General features: G+C 34.3%; 1 protein-coding gene across 1 annotated transcript in view; it reads left to right on the top strand.

Annotated features, from left to right (window-relative positions):
• b3galt1b (UDP-Gal:betaGlcNAc beta 1,3-galactosyltransferase, polypeptide 1b) overlaps positions 1-16,722 on the top strand; it is a 58,673-nt gene extending 41,951 nt beyond the window's left edge. Inside the window, exon 2 of the mRNA XM_056389335.1 lies at positions 14,052-16,722. Coding sequence (XP_056245310.1) covers positions 14,287-15,273 — 987 coding nt within the window. The 5' untranslated portion in view covers positions 14,052-14,286 and the 3' untranslated portion in view covers positions 15,274-16,722. The remainder of the gene's footprint in view (positions 1-14,051) is intronic.
• Positions 16,723-16,801: the final 79 nt, after the last annotated feature.

The following is a 16,801-nucleotide window of genomic DNA, read 5'->3' as shown; positions in this document are numbered from 1 at the left end:
ATATGACGTTTTCATGCCTTACTATACTATGACGTTTTTTGACATTTTTATGCCTTACTGTACTATGACGTTTTTTGAAACTTTTATGCCTTACTATACTACGACGTTTTTTGACATTTTTATGCCTTACTATACCATGGTGTTTATAGGCCTTGCTATAATGTGACGTTTTTTGACACTTTTATGCCTTACTATACTGTGATATTTTTATGCCTTACTATACTACGACGTTTTTTGACATTTTTATACCTTACTATACTATGACGTTTTTTGACACTTTTATGGCTTACTATACTGTGATATTTTTATGCCTTACTATGCTATGACGTTATATGACATTTTTATGCCTTACTTTAATATGACGTTATATGACGTTTTTATGCCTTACTATACTATGACGTTTTTTGACACTTTTATGCCTTACTATACTGTGATATTTTTATGCCTACTATACTATGACGTTATATGACGTTTTTTGACATTTTTATGCCTTACTATACCATGGTGTTTATAGGCCTTGCTATACTATGACGTTTTTCAACATTTTTATACCTTATTATACTATAACGTTTTTTGACATTTTTAAACCTTACTATACTATGACGTTTTTTGACACTTTTATGCCTTACTATACTATGACGTTTTTTGACACTTTTATGCCTTACTATACTATGACGTTTTTTGACATTTTTATGCCTTACTATACCATGGTGTTTATAGGCCTTGCTATACTATGACGTTATATGACATTTTTATGCCTTACTTTAATATGACGTTATATGACGTTTTTATGCCTTACTATAATATGACGTTTTTTGACACTTTTATGCCTTACTATACTATGACGTTTTTTGACATTTTTATACGTTACTATACTATAACGTTTTTTGACATTTTTAAGCCTTACTATACTATGACGTTTTTGGACACTTTTATGGCTTACTATACTGTGATATTTTTATGCCTTACTATACTACGACGTTTTTTGACATTTTTATGCCTTACTATACCATGGTGTTTATAGGCCTTGCTATACTATAACGTTTTTCGACATTTTTATACCTTATTATATAACGTTTTTTGACATTTTTAAACCTTACTATACTATAACGTTTTTTGACATTTTTAAGCCTTACTATACTATGACGTTTTTTGACATTTTTATGACTTACTATACTATGACGTTTTTTGACACTTTTATGCCTTCCTATTCTATGAAGTTATATGACATTTTTATGCCTTGCTATACTATGAGGTTATATGATGTTTTTATGCCTTACTATACTATGACGTTTTTTGACATTTTTATGACTTACTATACTATGACGTTTTTTGACACTTTTATGCCTTCCTATTCTATGAAGTTATATGACATTTTTATGCCTTGCTATACTATGAAGTTATATGACATTTTTATGCCTTACTATACTATGACATTTTTTGACACTTTTATGCCTTACTATAGTATGAGGTTACATGCAATTTTTATGCCTTACTATACTATGAGGTTATATGCAATTTTTATGCCTTATTATACTATGACGTTTTTTGACATTTTTATGCCTTACTATACTATAACGTTTTTTGACACTTTTATGCCTTACTATACTGTGATATTTTTAATCCTTACTATACTATGACCTTTTTTGACATTTTTATGCCTTACTATACTATGACGTTTTTTGACACTTTTATGCCTTACTATACCATGGTGTTTATAGGCCTTGCTATACTATGACGTTAAATGACGTTTTTATGCCTTACTTTAATATAACGTTATATGACATTTTTATGCCTTATTATACTATGACGTTTTTTGACACTTTTATGCCTTACTATATTATGACATTATATGACATTTTTATGCCTTACTATACTATGAGGTTATATGCAATTTTTATGCCTTATTATACTATGACGTTTTTTGACATTTTTATGCCTTACTATACTATAACGTTTTTTGACACTTTTATGCCTTACTATACTGTGATATTTTTAATCCTTACTATACTATGACGTTATATGACATTTTTATGCCTTACTATACTATGACCTTTTTTGACATTTTTATGCCTTACTATACTATGACGTTTTTTGACACTTTTATGCCTTACTATACCATGGTGTTTATAGGCCTTGCTATACTATGACGTTAAATGACGTTTTTATGCCTTACTTTAATATGACGTTATATGACATTTTTATGCCTTACTATACTGTGACGTTTTTTGACACTTTTATGCCGTACTATACTATGACGTTTTTTGACACTTTTATGCCTTACTATACTATTACGTTATATAACATTTTTATGCCTTACTATACTATGACGTTAAATGACATTTTTATGCCTTACTTTAATATGACGTTATATGACATTTTTATGCCTTACTATACTATGACGTATTTTGACACTTTTATGACTTACTATACTATGAGGTTATATACAATTTTTATGCCTTACTATACTATGAATTTATATGACATTTTTATCCCTTACTATACTATGACGTTTTTTGACATTTTTATGACTTACTATACTATGACCTTTTTTGACACTTTTATGCCTTACTATACTATGATGTTTTTTGACATTTTTATGCCTTACTATACTATGACGTTATATTACATTTTTACGCCTTACTATACTATGACGTTTTTTGACATTTTTATACGTTACTATACTGTAACGTTTTTCGACATTTTTAAGCCTTACTATACTACGACGTTTTTTGACATTTTTATGCCTTACTATACCATGGTGTTTATAGGCCTTGCTATACTATGACGTTTTCGACATTTTTATACCTTATTATACTATAACGTTTTTTGACATTTTTAAACCTTACTATACTATGACGTTTTTTGACACTTTTATGCCTTACTATACTATGACGTTATATAACATTTTTATGCCTTACTATACTATGACGTTAAATGACATTTTTATGCCTTACTTTAATATGACGTTATATGACATTTTTATGCCTTACTATACTATGACGTATTTTGACACTTTTATGACTTACTATACTATGAGGTTATATACAATTTTTATGCCTTACTATACTATGAATTTATATGACATTTTTATCCCTTACTATACTATGACGTTTTTTGACATTTTTATGACTTACTATACTATGACCTTTTTTGACACTTTTATGCCTTACTATACTATGATGTTTTTTGACATTTTTATGCCTTACTATACTATGACGTTATATTACATTTTTACGCCTTACTATACTATGACGTTTTTTGACATTTTTATACGTTACTATACTGTAACGTTTTTCGACATTTTTAAGCCTTACTATACTACGACGTTTTTTGACATTTTTATGCCTTACTATACCATGGTGTTTATAGGCCTTGCTATACTATGACGTTTTCGACATTTTTATACCTTATTATACTATAACGTTTTTTGACACTTTTTGCCTTACTATACTATGACGTTTTTTGACACTTTTATGCCTTACTATACTATGACGTTATATGACATTTTTATGCCTTACTTTAATATGACGTTATATGACGTTTTTATGCCTTACTATACTATGACGTTTTTTGACATTTTTATGCCTTACTATACTATGAGGTTATATGACATTTTTATGCCTTACTATACTATGACCTTTTTTGACATTTTTATACCTTACTATACTATAACGTTTTTTGACATTTTTAAGCCTTACTATACTATAACGTTTTTTGACACTTTTATGCCTTACTATACTATGAAGTTATATGACAGACATTTTTATGCCTTACTATACTATGACGTTTTTTGACACTTTTATGGCTTACTATACTGTGATATTTTTATGCCTTACTATACTATGACGTTATATGACATTTTTATGCCTTACTTTAATATGACGTTATATGACGTTTTTATGCCTTACTATACTATGACGTTTTTTGACATTTTTATGCCTTACTGTACTATGACGTTTTTTGACACTTTTATGCCTTACTATACTATGATGTTTTTTGACATTTTATACGTTACTATACTATAAAGTTTTTTGACATTTTTAAGCCTTACTATACTATGACGTTTTTTGACACTTTTATGCCTTACTATACTACGACGTTTTTTGACATTTTTATGCCTTACTATACCATGGTGTTTATAGGCCTTGCTATACTATAACGTTTTTCGACATTTTTATACCTTATTATACTATAACGTTTTTTGACATTTTTAAACCTTACTATACTATGACGTTTTTTGACACTTTTATGCCTTACTATACTATGACGTTTTTTGACACTTTTATGCCTTACTATACCATGGTGTTTATAGGCCTTGCTATACTATGATGTTATATGACATTTTTATGCCTTACTTTAATATGACGTTTTTTGACATTTTTAAACCTTACTATACTATGACGTTTTTTGACACTTTTATGCCTTACTATACTATGACGTTATATGACATTTTTATGCCTTACTTTAATATGACGTTATATGACGTTTTTATGCCTTACTATACTATGACGTTTTTTGACACTTTTATGGCTTACTATACTGTGATAGTTTTATGCCTTACTATACTATGACGTTATATGACATTTTTATGCCTTACTTTAATATGATGTTATATGACGTTTTTATGCCTTACTATACTATGACGTTTTTTGACACTTTTATGCCTTACTATACTGTGATATTTTTATGCCTTACTATACTACGACGTTTTTTGACATTTTTATGCCTTACTATACCATGGTGTTTATAGGCCTTGCTATACTATGACGTTTTTCGACATTTTTATACCTTATTATACTATAAAGTTTTTTGACATTTTTAAACCTTACTATACTATGACGTTTTTTGACACTTTTATGCCTTACTATACTATGACGTTTTTTGACACTTTTATGCCTTACTATACTATGACGTTTTTTGACATTTTTATGCCTTACTATACCATGGTGTTTATAGGCCTTGCTATACTATGACGTTATATGACATTTTTATGCCTTACTTTAATATGACGTTATATGACGTTTTCATGCCTTACTATACTATGACGTTTTTTGACATTTTTATGCCTTACTGTACTATGACGTTTTTTGACACTTTTATGCCTTACTATACTGTGATATTTTTAAGCCTTACTATACTACGACGTTTTTTGACATTTTTATACCTTACTATACTATAACGTTTTTTGACATTTTTAAGCCTTACTATACTACGACATTTTTTGACATTTTTATGCCGTACTATACCATGGTGTTTATAGGCCTTACTATACTATGACGTTTTTCGACATTTTTATACCTTATTATACTATAACGTTTTTTGACATTTTTAAACCTTACTATACTATGACGTTTTTTGACACTTTTATGCCTTACTATACTATGACGTTTTTTGACATTTTTAAACCTTACTATACTATGACGTTTTTTGACACTTTTATGCCTTACTATACTATGTCGTTATATGACATTTTTATGCCTTACTTTAATATGACGTTATATGACGTTTTTATGCCTTACTATACTATGACGTTTTTTGACACTTTTATGCCTTACTATACTATGACGTTTTTTGACACTTTTATGCCTTACTATACTATGACGTTTTTTGACATTTTTATGCCTTACTATACTATGACATTTTTTGACACTTTTATGGCTTACTACACTGTGATATTTTTATGCCTTACTATACTACGACGTTTTTTGACATTTTTATGCCTTACTATACCATGGTGTTTATAGGCCTTGCTATACTATGACGTTTTTTGACATTTTTATACCTTATTATACTATAACGTTTTTTGACATTTTTAAGCCTTACTATACTATGACGTTATATGACATTTTTATGCCTTACTTTAATATGACGTTTTTTGACACTTTTATGCCTTACTATACTATGACGTTATATGACACTTTTATGCCTTACTATACTATGACGTTATATGACACTTTTATGCCTTACTATACTATGACGTTATATGACATTTTTATGCCTTACTATACTATGACGTTTTTTGACACTTTTATGCCTTACTATACTATGACGTTTTTTGACATTTTTATGCCTTACTTTAATATGACGTTATATGACGTTTTTATGCCTTACTATACTATGAAGTTTTTTGACACTTTTATGCCTTACTATACTACGACGTTTTTTGACATTTTTATGCCTTACTATACTATGAGGTTATATGATGTTTTTATGCCTTACTATACTATGACGTTTTTTGACACTTTTATGCCTTATTATACTATGACGTTATATGACATTTTTATGCCTTACTATACTATGAAGTTATATGACATTTTTATGCCTTACTATACCATGGTGTTTATAGGCCTTGCTATACTATGACGTTATATGATATTTTTATGCCTTACTATACTATGATGTTTTTCGACATTTTTATGCCTTACTATACCATGTAGTTTATAGGCCTTGCTATACTGTGACGTTTTATGACATTTTTATACCTTACTATACTATAACGTTTTTTGACATTTTTAAGCCTTACTATACTATGACGTTTTTTGACACTTTTATGCCTTACTATACTATGACGTTATATGACATTTTTATGCCTTAATTTAATATGACGTTATATGACGTTTTTATGCCTTACTATACTATGACGTTATATGACATTTTTATGCCTTACTATACTATGACGTTTTTTTACATTTTTATGCCTTACCATACTATGACGTTTATAGGCCTTGCTATACTATGACATTATATGACGTTTTTATGCCTTACTACACTATGACGTTTTTTGACATTTTTATGCCTTATTATACTATGACTTCATATGTCATTTTTATGCCTTACTATACTATGAGGTTATATGACATTTTTATGCCTTACTATACTATTAGGTTATATGATGTTTTTATGCCTTACTATACTATGACGTTTTTTGACACTTTTATGCCTTATTATACTATGACGTTATATGACATTTTTATGCCTTACTATACTATGAAGTTATATGACATTTTTATGCCTTACTATACCATGGTGTTTATAGGCCTTGCTATACTATGACGTTATATGATATTTTTATGCCTTACTATACTATGATGTTTTTCGACATTTTTATGCCTTACTATACTATGATGTTTTTTGACATTTTCAAACATTTATATTCCATGATATTTTCAGGCTTTACTATACTATGACATAATATGATATTTTTATGCCTTATTATACAATGACGTATTTGGACATTTTTATGCCTTACTATACAATGGTGTTTTTATGCCTTATAATGATATGACATCATATGACAGTGTATTGCAGTTTATACAGCATGAATCAATCTTCCACCCAAGCATATCTGTGTTTCAGAGTTGCATTCAGTTCGTTTATCAACATTTATTAACTCCTATTAATTTTCCTCAAGACATGGTGATACTCAAGAGAGTAAAGTAACAGCAATTCCATTTTTATGTTTTTCAATCTATCAAAAGTTTTCATTCAGCCTAATGTAGCTTCACTCATTTAACTGCCTGTATAGATTTTTCCCAAGTGTTTGGCTTGCTATAATAGCAGAACAATATTCAGATCAAGCCCTAAGAATAAAATATGTAAATGACAATATTCCCCTAATGTTTCAGTCAGGGAGCAATAACAAAGACAGGAGTCTTAGGAAAATGGAGAAACCGATCCTTTTCATCTGGTTTCAGATCTCACATCTCAGAGGCCAGGATATAATGATGCAGAAAATTATGAAACTGGTAATTATGCGTGTATGTTATATATGTATACTTACTGTGTCTTTATCGGAACATGTTATTCTCATGTTATCATTTCAAGGACTGCAAAAGGACTTGTTAGTAATGTAAGAAACATTTTGCATCTAGCAGTTGAAATGAAATGAAAAATGTTTGCATATTCATACATTCTTACAAGTTCACCAACGGAGAAGATGTAATTTTAAGAACTTGGAAGTCATCTAGTGAACTTTTTTGAGAAAAAACCATATGAGACACCGATTTTTATTCAGAACATCGCATTTTAATATGTCATAAAATGTGTATGGAGGGCATCTTTAATAAATGAATAACATAAATGTATAATATGTATAAATACAGACTATATAACAGAACCATAAAATTGTAAAATAACCCAATATTTAAAAAAAAAATGAAATGTTACACAATCCTCCATCTTTAATAACAGAGTTTATGGAAGGTCGTTTTTAATTCATTCTGGCAGCTTTTATTGCAAAATGTCCTTTTCCTAAAGTCTGTTTTCATTTCACAATGGCATTTCCCCAATGACTGTTTTATTTCATTATGACAGTTTTCACCACAAAGTCTCTGTTTGGTCCCGACAGTCAAGGTAGCAGCCACCTGTAATTGACTGTTGCTTCAGTCTGAATTAGGGGACAAACACTTGGAAAAACACATTTGATTCATTTCATAATTTCATGATATGGTATATACTTTGCCTATGTTATTTATTTTATATTAAACACTTTGGGTCACCATAGCAACCTGGGGAAATACACCTACTGTATTATCTCTACAATACTCGAATACAAGAATTATCCAGCAAAAGGGATGTTGCATTACTCAAAGGAAGTGTGTGTTTTTCTCAGTTGATATACTGAAGCAACCTGTGTGTCCACAGCAACAGATGTTAAAGTACCCAACGGTATTTCTGGAGTGGAGCATTTATGCCGACAGAGTGATGGACAAGCTTTACAGCCTTGTTTTTGTTTAAGGGATCTGGCAACATCGTTGAGAAATTGTCTTTTCAACTCCAGCTTTTTGTTTGATTTATATTTTATAATAGATTACCAGCAAAATGGTTCATAAAATGTAGAGAGGTTCAAGAAAATGTTATGAAAAACATCTTTTAATAGCTTTGAAACTGCACATGGTCACTCTTCTTTCTTTTCCAAGTTCACTGAAGTCTGAGCTATAAGCTTACAAATATGGCTTTCAGCAACATAGCGCTGGGCAGGGAGATTTGAGACGTTACCACTTCCTGTGCTTCAATTTTCATATAATTTTTCCACACATCTCTGCTCCATCAGGCAGTCTTTTCATCAGTGTTTCATATGTCATTCACTTATTTGTTATTGTGAAAAGACATGCATATTGTAGGTGTGTCACATGCTAAGATCAGCATTCAGAATTTGGTTGTGGATGGGAGACAACAGGGATCCAACCTTCATAATGTCATCCACGTGGTATTGAACACTAAATACTGCAGCAGCATTTCCATCAAAACAGCATGGTGTAGATATATTGTAGTCGCCATGCAGAGTGCAGGAAAATATTAACATGCAAAGTGTGTATCATTAAAATTAATATTTTTAACTACAGTTCTGCCATCAGTGTGTCCTGTGATTAAAAGTATAACCAGTAATATTCAAAGAGTGTTGTGTCAAATGAAAGCCAAGGTAATCAATTAAAATCTTTGGCACAGGCTCTCCCCAATAACCAATAAGCTCTGTATGAAGCAGTTAATTCAATCTGGCAATCTATTAGTTCAGAGACGCTGTTATTGGAAAAACACTTCAGAGACCTGTCTATAGATGGTCAGGGGGCCATGAATCAAAACATTTTGTTGTGTGCAGAGGAGAGCATAATAGCCCTTTTTAGAAACCAGTCCTCCAAACAGTCAACCCAGAGGCTTAGAGGAAGAAATGTCACATCCTGATGAATGGCTGTCTTTGTGCTGTGTTCCCTGTGCAACTTTACCTCTTGCTATATAATAAATCATGATAAATTGGGTCTCTGTTGGTATTATAGGCTAATTATTTTCCCATTTAATTCCCTTCCCTGTTGTGTTTCTGTAGTTTGTTTCATGTCCTGAAAGTCCAGTGCTCAGAGGTTTGACCATTTACACCTGTTCATTCCCCTACAGACCGTATTTTACCATATTTTACCATCCTTTTTGCCAGTCACCAGCCGAGTCTGGTCACACAGAGCAGAGGATTTTATGAGTGACTCCCAGTGTGACATCCAGCATTATGGAGACTGATTGGAATAATAGCTCTGCAAAGGTCTGGCGGCCTGCCTGCAGGCTGTGCTCAATGCTACAGTCATCTAACCACAAGCTAGAGCAGCCCACATTGAGGTTTCCACACATGCAGGGAACCAGAGGCTGAGCCAGGTGGTGGAAATTAGTTGACAACAAAAGTCACTGTTTAGTGCACATTTAATGAGCTGTTCAACAAAATGGGGTCCAAAGAGCACATTTTTGGTTTGATGGACTTCTGACAGACAGATCTTTAGTTCAACATCTAGAGCCACCTCTAGAGCCTTGCCGCTATTGTGGCTAAAACTGATGCACCCTTTATTTTTAGAAGTTCCTCTTAACTCAGCCAGGTAGGAGTTACTTTTATCCTTAGGATGTTTTGTGAATAAGACCTGGTAAACAGCACCAAAGCACTTGAAACGTTCTCCAGTTTATGCTGATACTATTAAAAAAAAATCAAGTACAGTGAACAGCAGCTCTTCTCTTTATACAGTTCAACCTGAGCATAATCAGGAAGCGTCAACCTATGCCCCTGTCTACTGCACCTCCTCTTATTGTATTTTCCATATATCTCACTGTTGTAAAGGAGGTTTTTGTAAGTTTTGCTATCACTACATAGCCAACGATAACATTAACAACTGTTCACTTACCAGTCTAGACGGAGCGTTGCAAAGTCAGCATCATACTTCACTCCTTTACTTACCAAGAGACATACCTGCCAATAGTCCTGTCTTTTCAAGGTAATCTCACAAGCTAGACACATAATCCACACACATACAATTTCAGCCTATCTGTTACCACGACCTGATTCAAGCAGTGTATACTGAAGAAGGCAGGACAAATGACTGAAAAATTCAAATTTTTTTTAATTGAAACCTAAATGTTGGCAGGTGTGCTCCAGCAGTGGCCATATTGACTCTTCGTTCTATCACTTCTTTTCTTCCACAGATGTTAGCACGCTCACCAGCTAGCCTCAGCCCATTCCAGCCCGTCTCTTTCTGATAGCGAGTCACTGGTAGCCTCCAATCTGCCCTGAAGGTGCAGTGCTGCTCAGAGGGCGTATTATAACTTCTTGTATTATAAAGACAAAGATGGCTAATGTGTCAAGTGACAATCACCACCACCTGCTGTAAAAACGGGCAGAGAAAATTTAAGACTGATCTATTCTGTCACCTGATTCGGTGGCAAATAGGCCAATCTATATCTTTCTGTGTAATCCACAAAAATAAAAATAAAAACATATCTGATGTTGAATCTGATACATCATTTGTTTTTTTCTGTCACTTTCATCAAGTCACCTTTTGTCAGCACGTGAGTCACTGCTGTTTGTAGACACTGGCGCAACAGGATGTAAAGTAATTTCTCCCACTTCAGTTTTGCTTACGCACAGAGCATCCGCAGTTCATTCTGAACCAATTAATGACAAACATTCACAAGCAGTAAAATGGACTTTCCTCTGTATCAGTCAGAGTCAGGGACGAATTTAGTAGTCTGTTTAATCTAGTGGTGTAGATACACATGAGAGACCCAGATGAGAAGTGTTTGTTCTGCAAAGCCACTGGAGGTTATGTTTTACAGACTGGCAGCCAAATGCACTGTCACATAAACATTGCCTCAGTTCTGTCTCATAAATATTTTTTCATTTCAGTCTTGAAACTGAGATTTCAAAGTGACAATGTGGGACACAGTGACTGCTTGCTACCAGCTGGCCCGGTTTGTGCGTATCTCAACGTGTTGTACACATGTACACACACAGCATGTGGCTTACTTTTGCGTAGGGTTTTGTTTTCATTGTGTTATTAATCTAAAAGCAAACAGTCATCGCTTGGTCTGCAGCCTGTTATTCTATCCTTGCTCCACCTGACCCTCCTCCCTCCTCCGGTATCAGAAAATATTGGCGTCTGGGTGTCTCTTGCACCTGAGTAAACTGTTGTTAATAGGGGCGATTGTTTGCTTCTCTAAATCCTATGAAATCTAACAGTAATTTCACAAGAGGAGGAGAGGTCTGATATTGTGAGAAAGTACTCTCAACATGAGAGTTTTGCTGAAAGACTCTTCGGGGGAAGAAACGGTTCAGTACAAGATAGACTGAGAAGCAACACCGTTTGTGAGGCAGTCGCAAACTGATAATCTACTGCCAGAAAATCTATTCTGGAGCTGTCACAAATAAACAGTATAGATGTAGTAGTCACAGTGCAAGATAAGATGGTATGTTTGTCATACAAATATCCAGCACTAATTCATGTGATAGAGTGCTTTCTACCTTTGTATACAATATGGGTATATGCAGCAGGTAATTGCACTCTATCCTTAAATTGAATTCAAATCATGCTATTATGACTACATTTGTTTGCTCAAAGTGGATTTTGCTACTCTTCGGCTTTGAAGATGGAAATGCAGACTTTTATTGCATTATGGCCATTCCCCTGTGAAGTGCATCGTCTGATCTGCCTTCCCAGGATGAAAAGGAAAGTCATAGTGCTTCAAAAGCCAGGATACATGATCTGCATGCTAACGTATTACTGTAGGTGCTCAGCCACCTGTGCAAAGGCACAAACAAATGCCACATCGGTCTCCATGCTGCAGAATGACTGTTCAAAAAATAGAGATGCCAAATTTCTGTCAGCTCAGTAAGAGGCAGACAGTGCAGCAATGCAGCACTGAACAAACTGGGGGGGAAGGAGAAAAAAAAACACCCCAGGGGAGAAGCATATCATGGCACAGTGTTCCCTTTGTGCCACCATATCACACTGTCATGCAGAATGCCGCCAACCCCACAGCTCGTTTGAGCCACAGAAAAAGAGAGCTTCTTTCCTTTTTTTTTTCTTTTTTTTTTTGGTTTTGGTTTAAAAGGGTATTTGTCTCCTCTTGTAAAATGTCAGCCTGTGCAACAAGATCATGTAGTGAATGGTGAAAATGTTTTTTTATGGTCTGATGCAAAATCTATAATTCATTTATATGCAAGCATGAGCATTTCATTCAGTTTACACTAGTAATGCAATTGAACATTAAGTGTTGTATTTAAGTACGATTTCTCATGCAAAGACTAACCAACAAAGACTATAACAGTTCAGTAAATCAACTTAAACATTAATATATCAGATATAATAATCTAATAATATATAACAGTACAGCACTCACAGGGGCCAGTTTTCTGTGTTTCTGTGCTTTTATGTTTAAAGTGCATTTTGCTGATCGTACTTATGCACCAAGCAAATTTTTCAGAAAACAATTGTTGCAGTTTTTTGCAACGCTCTGAAGAATACATCAGCAGGATGTCAGTGTTGTTATTACTCCCCTCATATTTTATTGAAATAAACTTCATTATGAATAGGTCATAAACATGAAATATTCTGTGCTGCTTATCGTTCAATGTGAGAGCAAAATAAAACCAAAATTGAAAATGTGAATTATCATATTATCACACAGTACATTTGGCCTGTTGCAAGCCAAGGATGTAACACAGTGTGGAGACAATCCTCACATCACATGGTGTGTTGCCAATGAATAATAACTAAACCTCTGCAATGAATAATATAAATGTGTCTGACAATGAGTCACTTCTGCTAGACGGCTGATGGCACCACAATCTTTCCCACATGTGTGTAACTTATTAGATATTGATTTCATCTGAGTCCTCTGCTTTCTCTCTCAAACTAGACTCACTCAGATGGAACAAATTAATTTTAGAAATTGAGTTGTGATGATGATTTTTTTAATTCTAACACCCAAATGATAAGTTTGATACATCAACTGTGGTGTTTTCCACAGTATTGGTTATTTATTGTGTAAATATAATGTTATATTCAAGCAGCATTTCCTCATTTGTTTGACTTGTTGCTGTAGTAGCTGATAGCAAAGTCTATAGAGTGGCTTTTATTCATATTTGCCATTGATGACTTTATCGGATTTTGAAAAAACTGATTTATTCAAAAATATATTTTTAGGACCTGTCTTATGTATATATACACCTGGTATATATATATTTATTTATTTCTATATATTTATATTCATGAACCATTCCTCTCTCTCTCTCTCTCTTTCAGATGTAAATGGAGAAGCAGCAGTGTCCCCAAGAGAAACTGGACCTCTGTATGATTTTAAAGCGCTTTGCATTAAAACACAAACAGCATCACTTCTCTCTAAAGTAATCCATTACTGACAATTAATGTCAAACTGCACGCTGGAGCAGCTTAATGCTGCCTTGCTGGGTGAAACATTGCTAATGGAAAGAAAGCCTTATAAGATACACCGCATCAACATACACCTAAATGCAGCATAATGCCTTCAAAAGTGTCATGTTTATACCTGCTGACAGTGGTCTGCTGGGCGAGCGCTCTCTGGTATCTGAGTATATCTCGTCCAACGTCCACTTATGTCAGCCACATGTCCGTGTCCATTCGGAAGACTGTGAAACCCCACAAAAACATCACCTTCACCAACATCCGCACCCGCCCCCTCAACCCACATGCCTTTGAATTTGTGATCAATGAGCCCAAGAAGTGTGAAAGCGCCACGCCCTTCCTGGTCATCCTCATCAGCACCACGCACAAGGAGTTCGATGCGCGTCAAGCCATCCGAGAGACCTGGGGGGATGAGAGCACCTTCAGCGACATCCGCATCCTCACCATCTTTCTGCTGGGCATCAACACGGACGCCGTCCTGAACCAGATGGTGGAGCAGGAGAGTCAGATCTTTCATGATATAGTGGTGGAGAACTTTATTGATTCCTACCACAACCTCACCCTCAAGACCATGATGGGCATGCGCTGGGTGGCTACCTTCTGCCCCAAAGCGCAGTATATCATGAAGACAGACAGCGACATCTTCGTCAACATGGACAATCTGATCTACAAGCTCCTGAAGCCCACCACCAAGCCAAGAAGAAGATATTTCACCGGCTATGTGATAAATGGCGGCCCCATTAGAGATATGCGCAGTAAGTGGTACATGCCCAGAGACTTGTACCCTGAGAATAAATACCCACCTTTCTGCTCGGGCACTGGCTACGTGTTCTCAGCAGATGTAGCTGAGCTAATCTACAAGACTTCACTACACACAAGACTGTTGCACCTGGAGGATGTGTATGTGGGACTGTGTTTGCGTAAGCTGGGTATACACCCTTATCAGAACAGTGGTTTTAATCACTGGAAAATGGCCTACAGTCTGTGCAGGTACAGACGGGTTATCACCGTCCACCAGATATCCCCGGAGGAGATGCACCGCATTTGGAACGACATGTCCAGCAAGAAGCACCTGAGATGTTAGGGGACACTGAACAACAACAACTTTTTTTCTTTTTCTTTTTTTTTTTTGCCTTTTCTCCTTTTCAATCTTCATCAGTTACACACTGATTAATGTAAAAACATGGAGGGCTGCTGTAAGTCTCTATTACATGACAGATGTTTTCATTAGCACCATCTCTGTCTATTTCTGCTGATTACACCTCATGATTGTTGATGAATGCATGGGGCTAGTAGAGCGCCTATTCTCACACATAATTAAAATGTGGTGTTGTTATTGAGAGTAATTTTGTTCATGTGTTCCAGCTCCAGTTTAACCACACTCTTCTTCATGAGCATTAAGTCAATCAGCGTTTTCCATTAAATGGCGTGGCCTAATGGGCAGGGACAGGTTCAAGCCCTCACACTGACAACCTTTCTCCCTGCTGAAGTGTCCTTGAGCAAGACACTGATTATCTACCAGCTCCATGGCTGCTGACTCAGCACCCTGATATTACTGCAGGGAGCAAGCCAAAAGAGAATTTCTGTGCAGGAAACAATACAGTATCAAATTACTATATTACATCTATATTATTATACATTGCATAGTATATGTATTATTGACAAATGAAAGAAGAGTTCCTGGACAATGAGAATGCAAATGTGAATTTTTTTTTCCAACAACAAATCAGCTTGTCTGTTTAGATAAAACTACATCTACACTGTGCTGCTCTGCCCCTCTCCCGTCTTTCTTATGAGCAAGGTCAAATACATAGATGAAAATGAGCTGCATTATATTATCAATCGCCAATCTCTTACAGATAAGTAGTCATTTTCAATCGATCATTCTTCCCTAGTATTGGTAATAATGGAACCACGTAGCAGAATTCACCAGATGCTTTTTTTTTATGAATTTGCCTGATGATGTTTCTGTTTACATATAGTCATAATTTCACTGCCTCTTCTCTCTGAAGTACTTAGATGTATATTTTGGTTTTTTTTCTTTTCTTTTCTTTTTTTAGATGCATTTTGTTGTTTTCCCACTTTGAAATCTTCATACTTGAGGACGGCTAATTGCGTCTCTCAGTTACCAGCTCCTCATTACGACAGCTGGTTATGTTCGCTGTACGTCAGCTGCTATTTCAGCTCATCAGCTCCTCCACACATCAAGAGAAACGCAGTATCATGTCGTGCAAGTATGAGTTAAACTGTAGGTGAAACCATTACAGACTGGATATATTATCATATGTATCTGGCGTATCAGTGATTACAGAAGCACTGCTACTGACGTCATGGAAAAAAAAGTTTGTGTTTCTAAGAAAATTATGGTTTCATGGCCAAAAGTTTCCTTTTTTTCAGAGGTTTTGTAGTATATAAGCTAATGTGACATTAACTGTGAAAGCATCTATCCCACGAGGGGTTGTTGTTATATATTGTATGTTTTTTATATTAAAAAACAAATACTTGAATAATTAAAGTTATATTACTGCTTTTACTTGTTGCCTTTTTCCAGTTCCCTCAGTTATGGATTTGAAGAAGATTGTTTCAGTTTTTTTTTTGGTTTGTTTTTTTTT

The sequence above is a fragment of the Seriola aureovittata genome, chromosome 11, assembly GCF_021018895.1.
Source record: "Seriola aureovittata isolate HTS-2021-v1 ecotype China chromosome 11, ASM2101889v1, whole genome shotgun sequence".
In the NCBI taxonomy this organism is placed as follows: Eukaryota; Metazoa; Chordata; class Actinopteri; order Carangiformes; family Carangidae; genus Seriola; species Seriola aureovittata.
The sequence above is the reverse complement of the archived record's forward strand: the minus strand, read 5'-3'. Positions and strand labels throughout refer to the sequence as shown.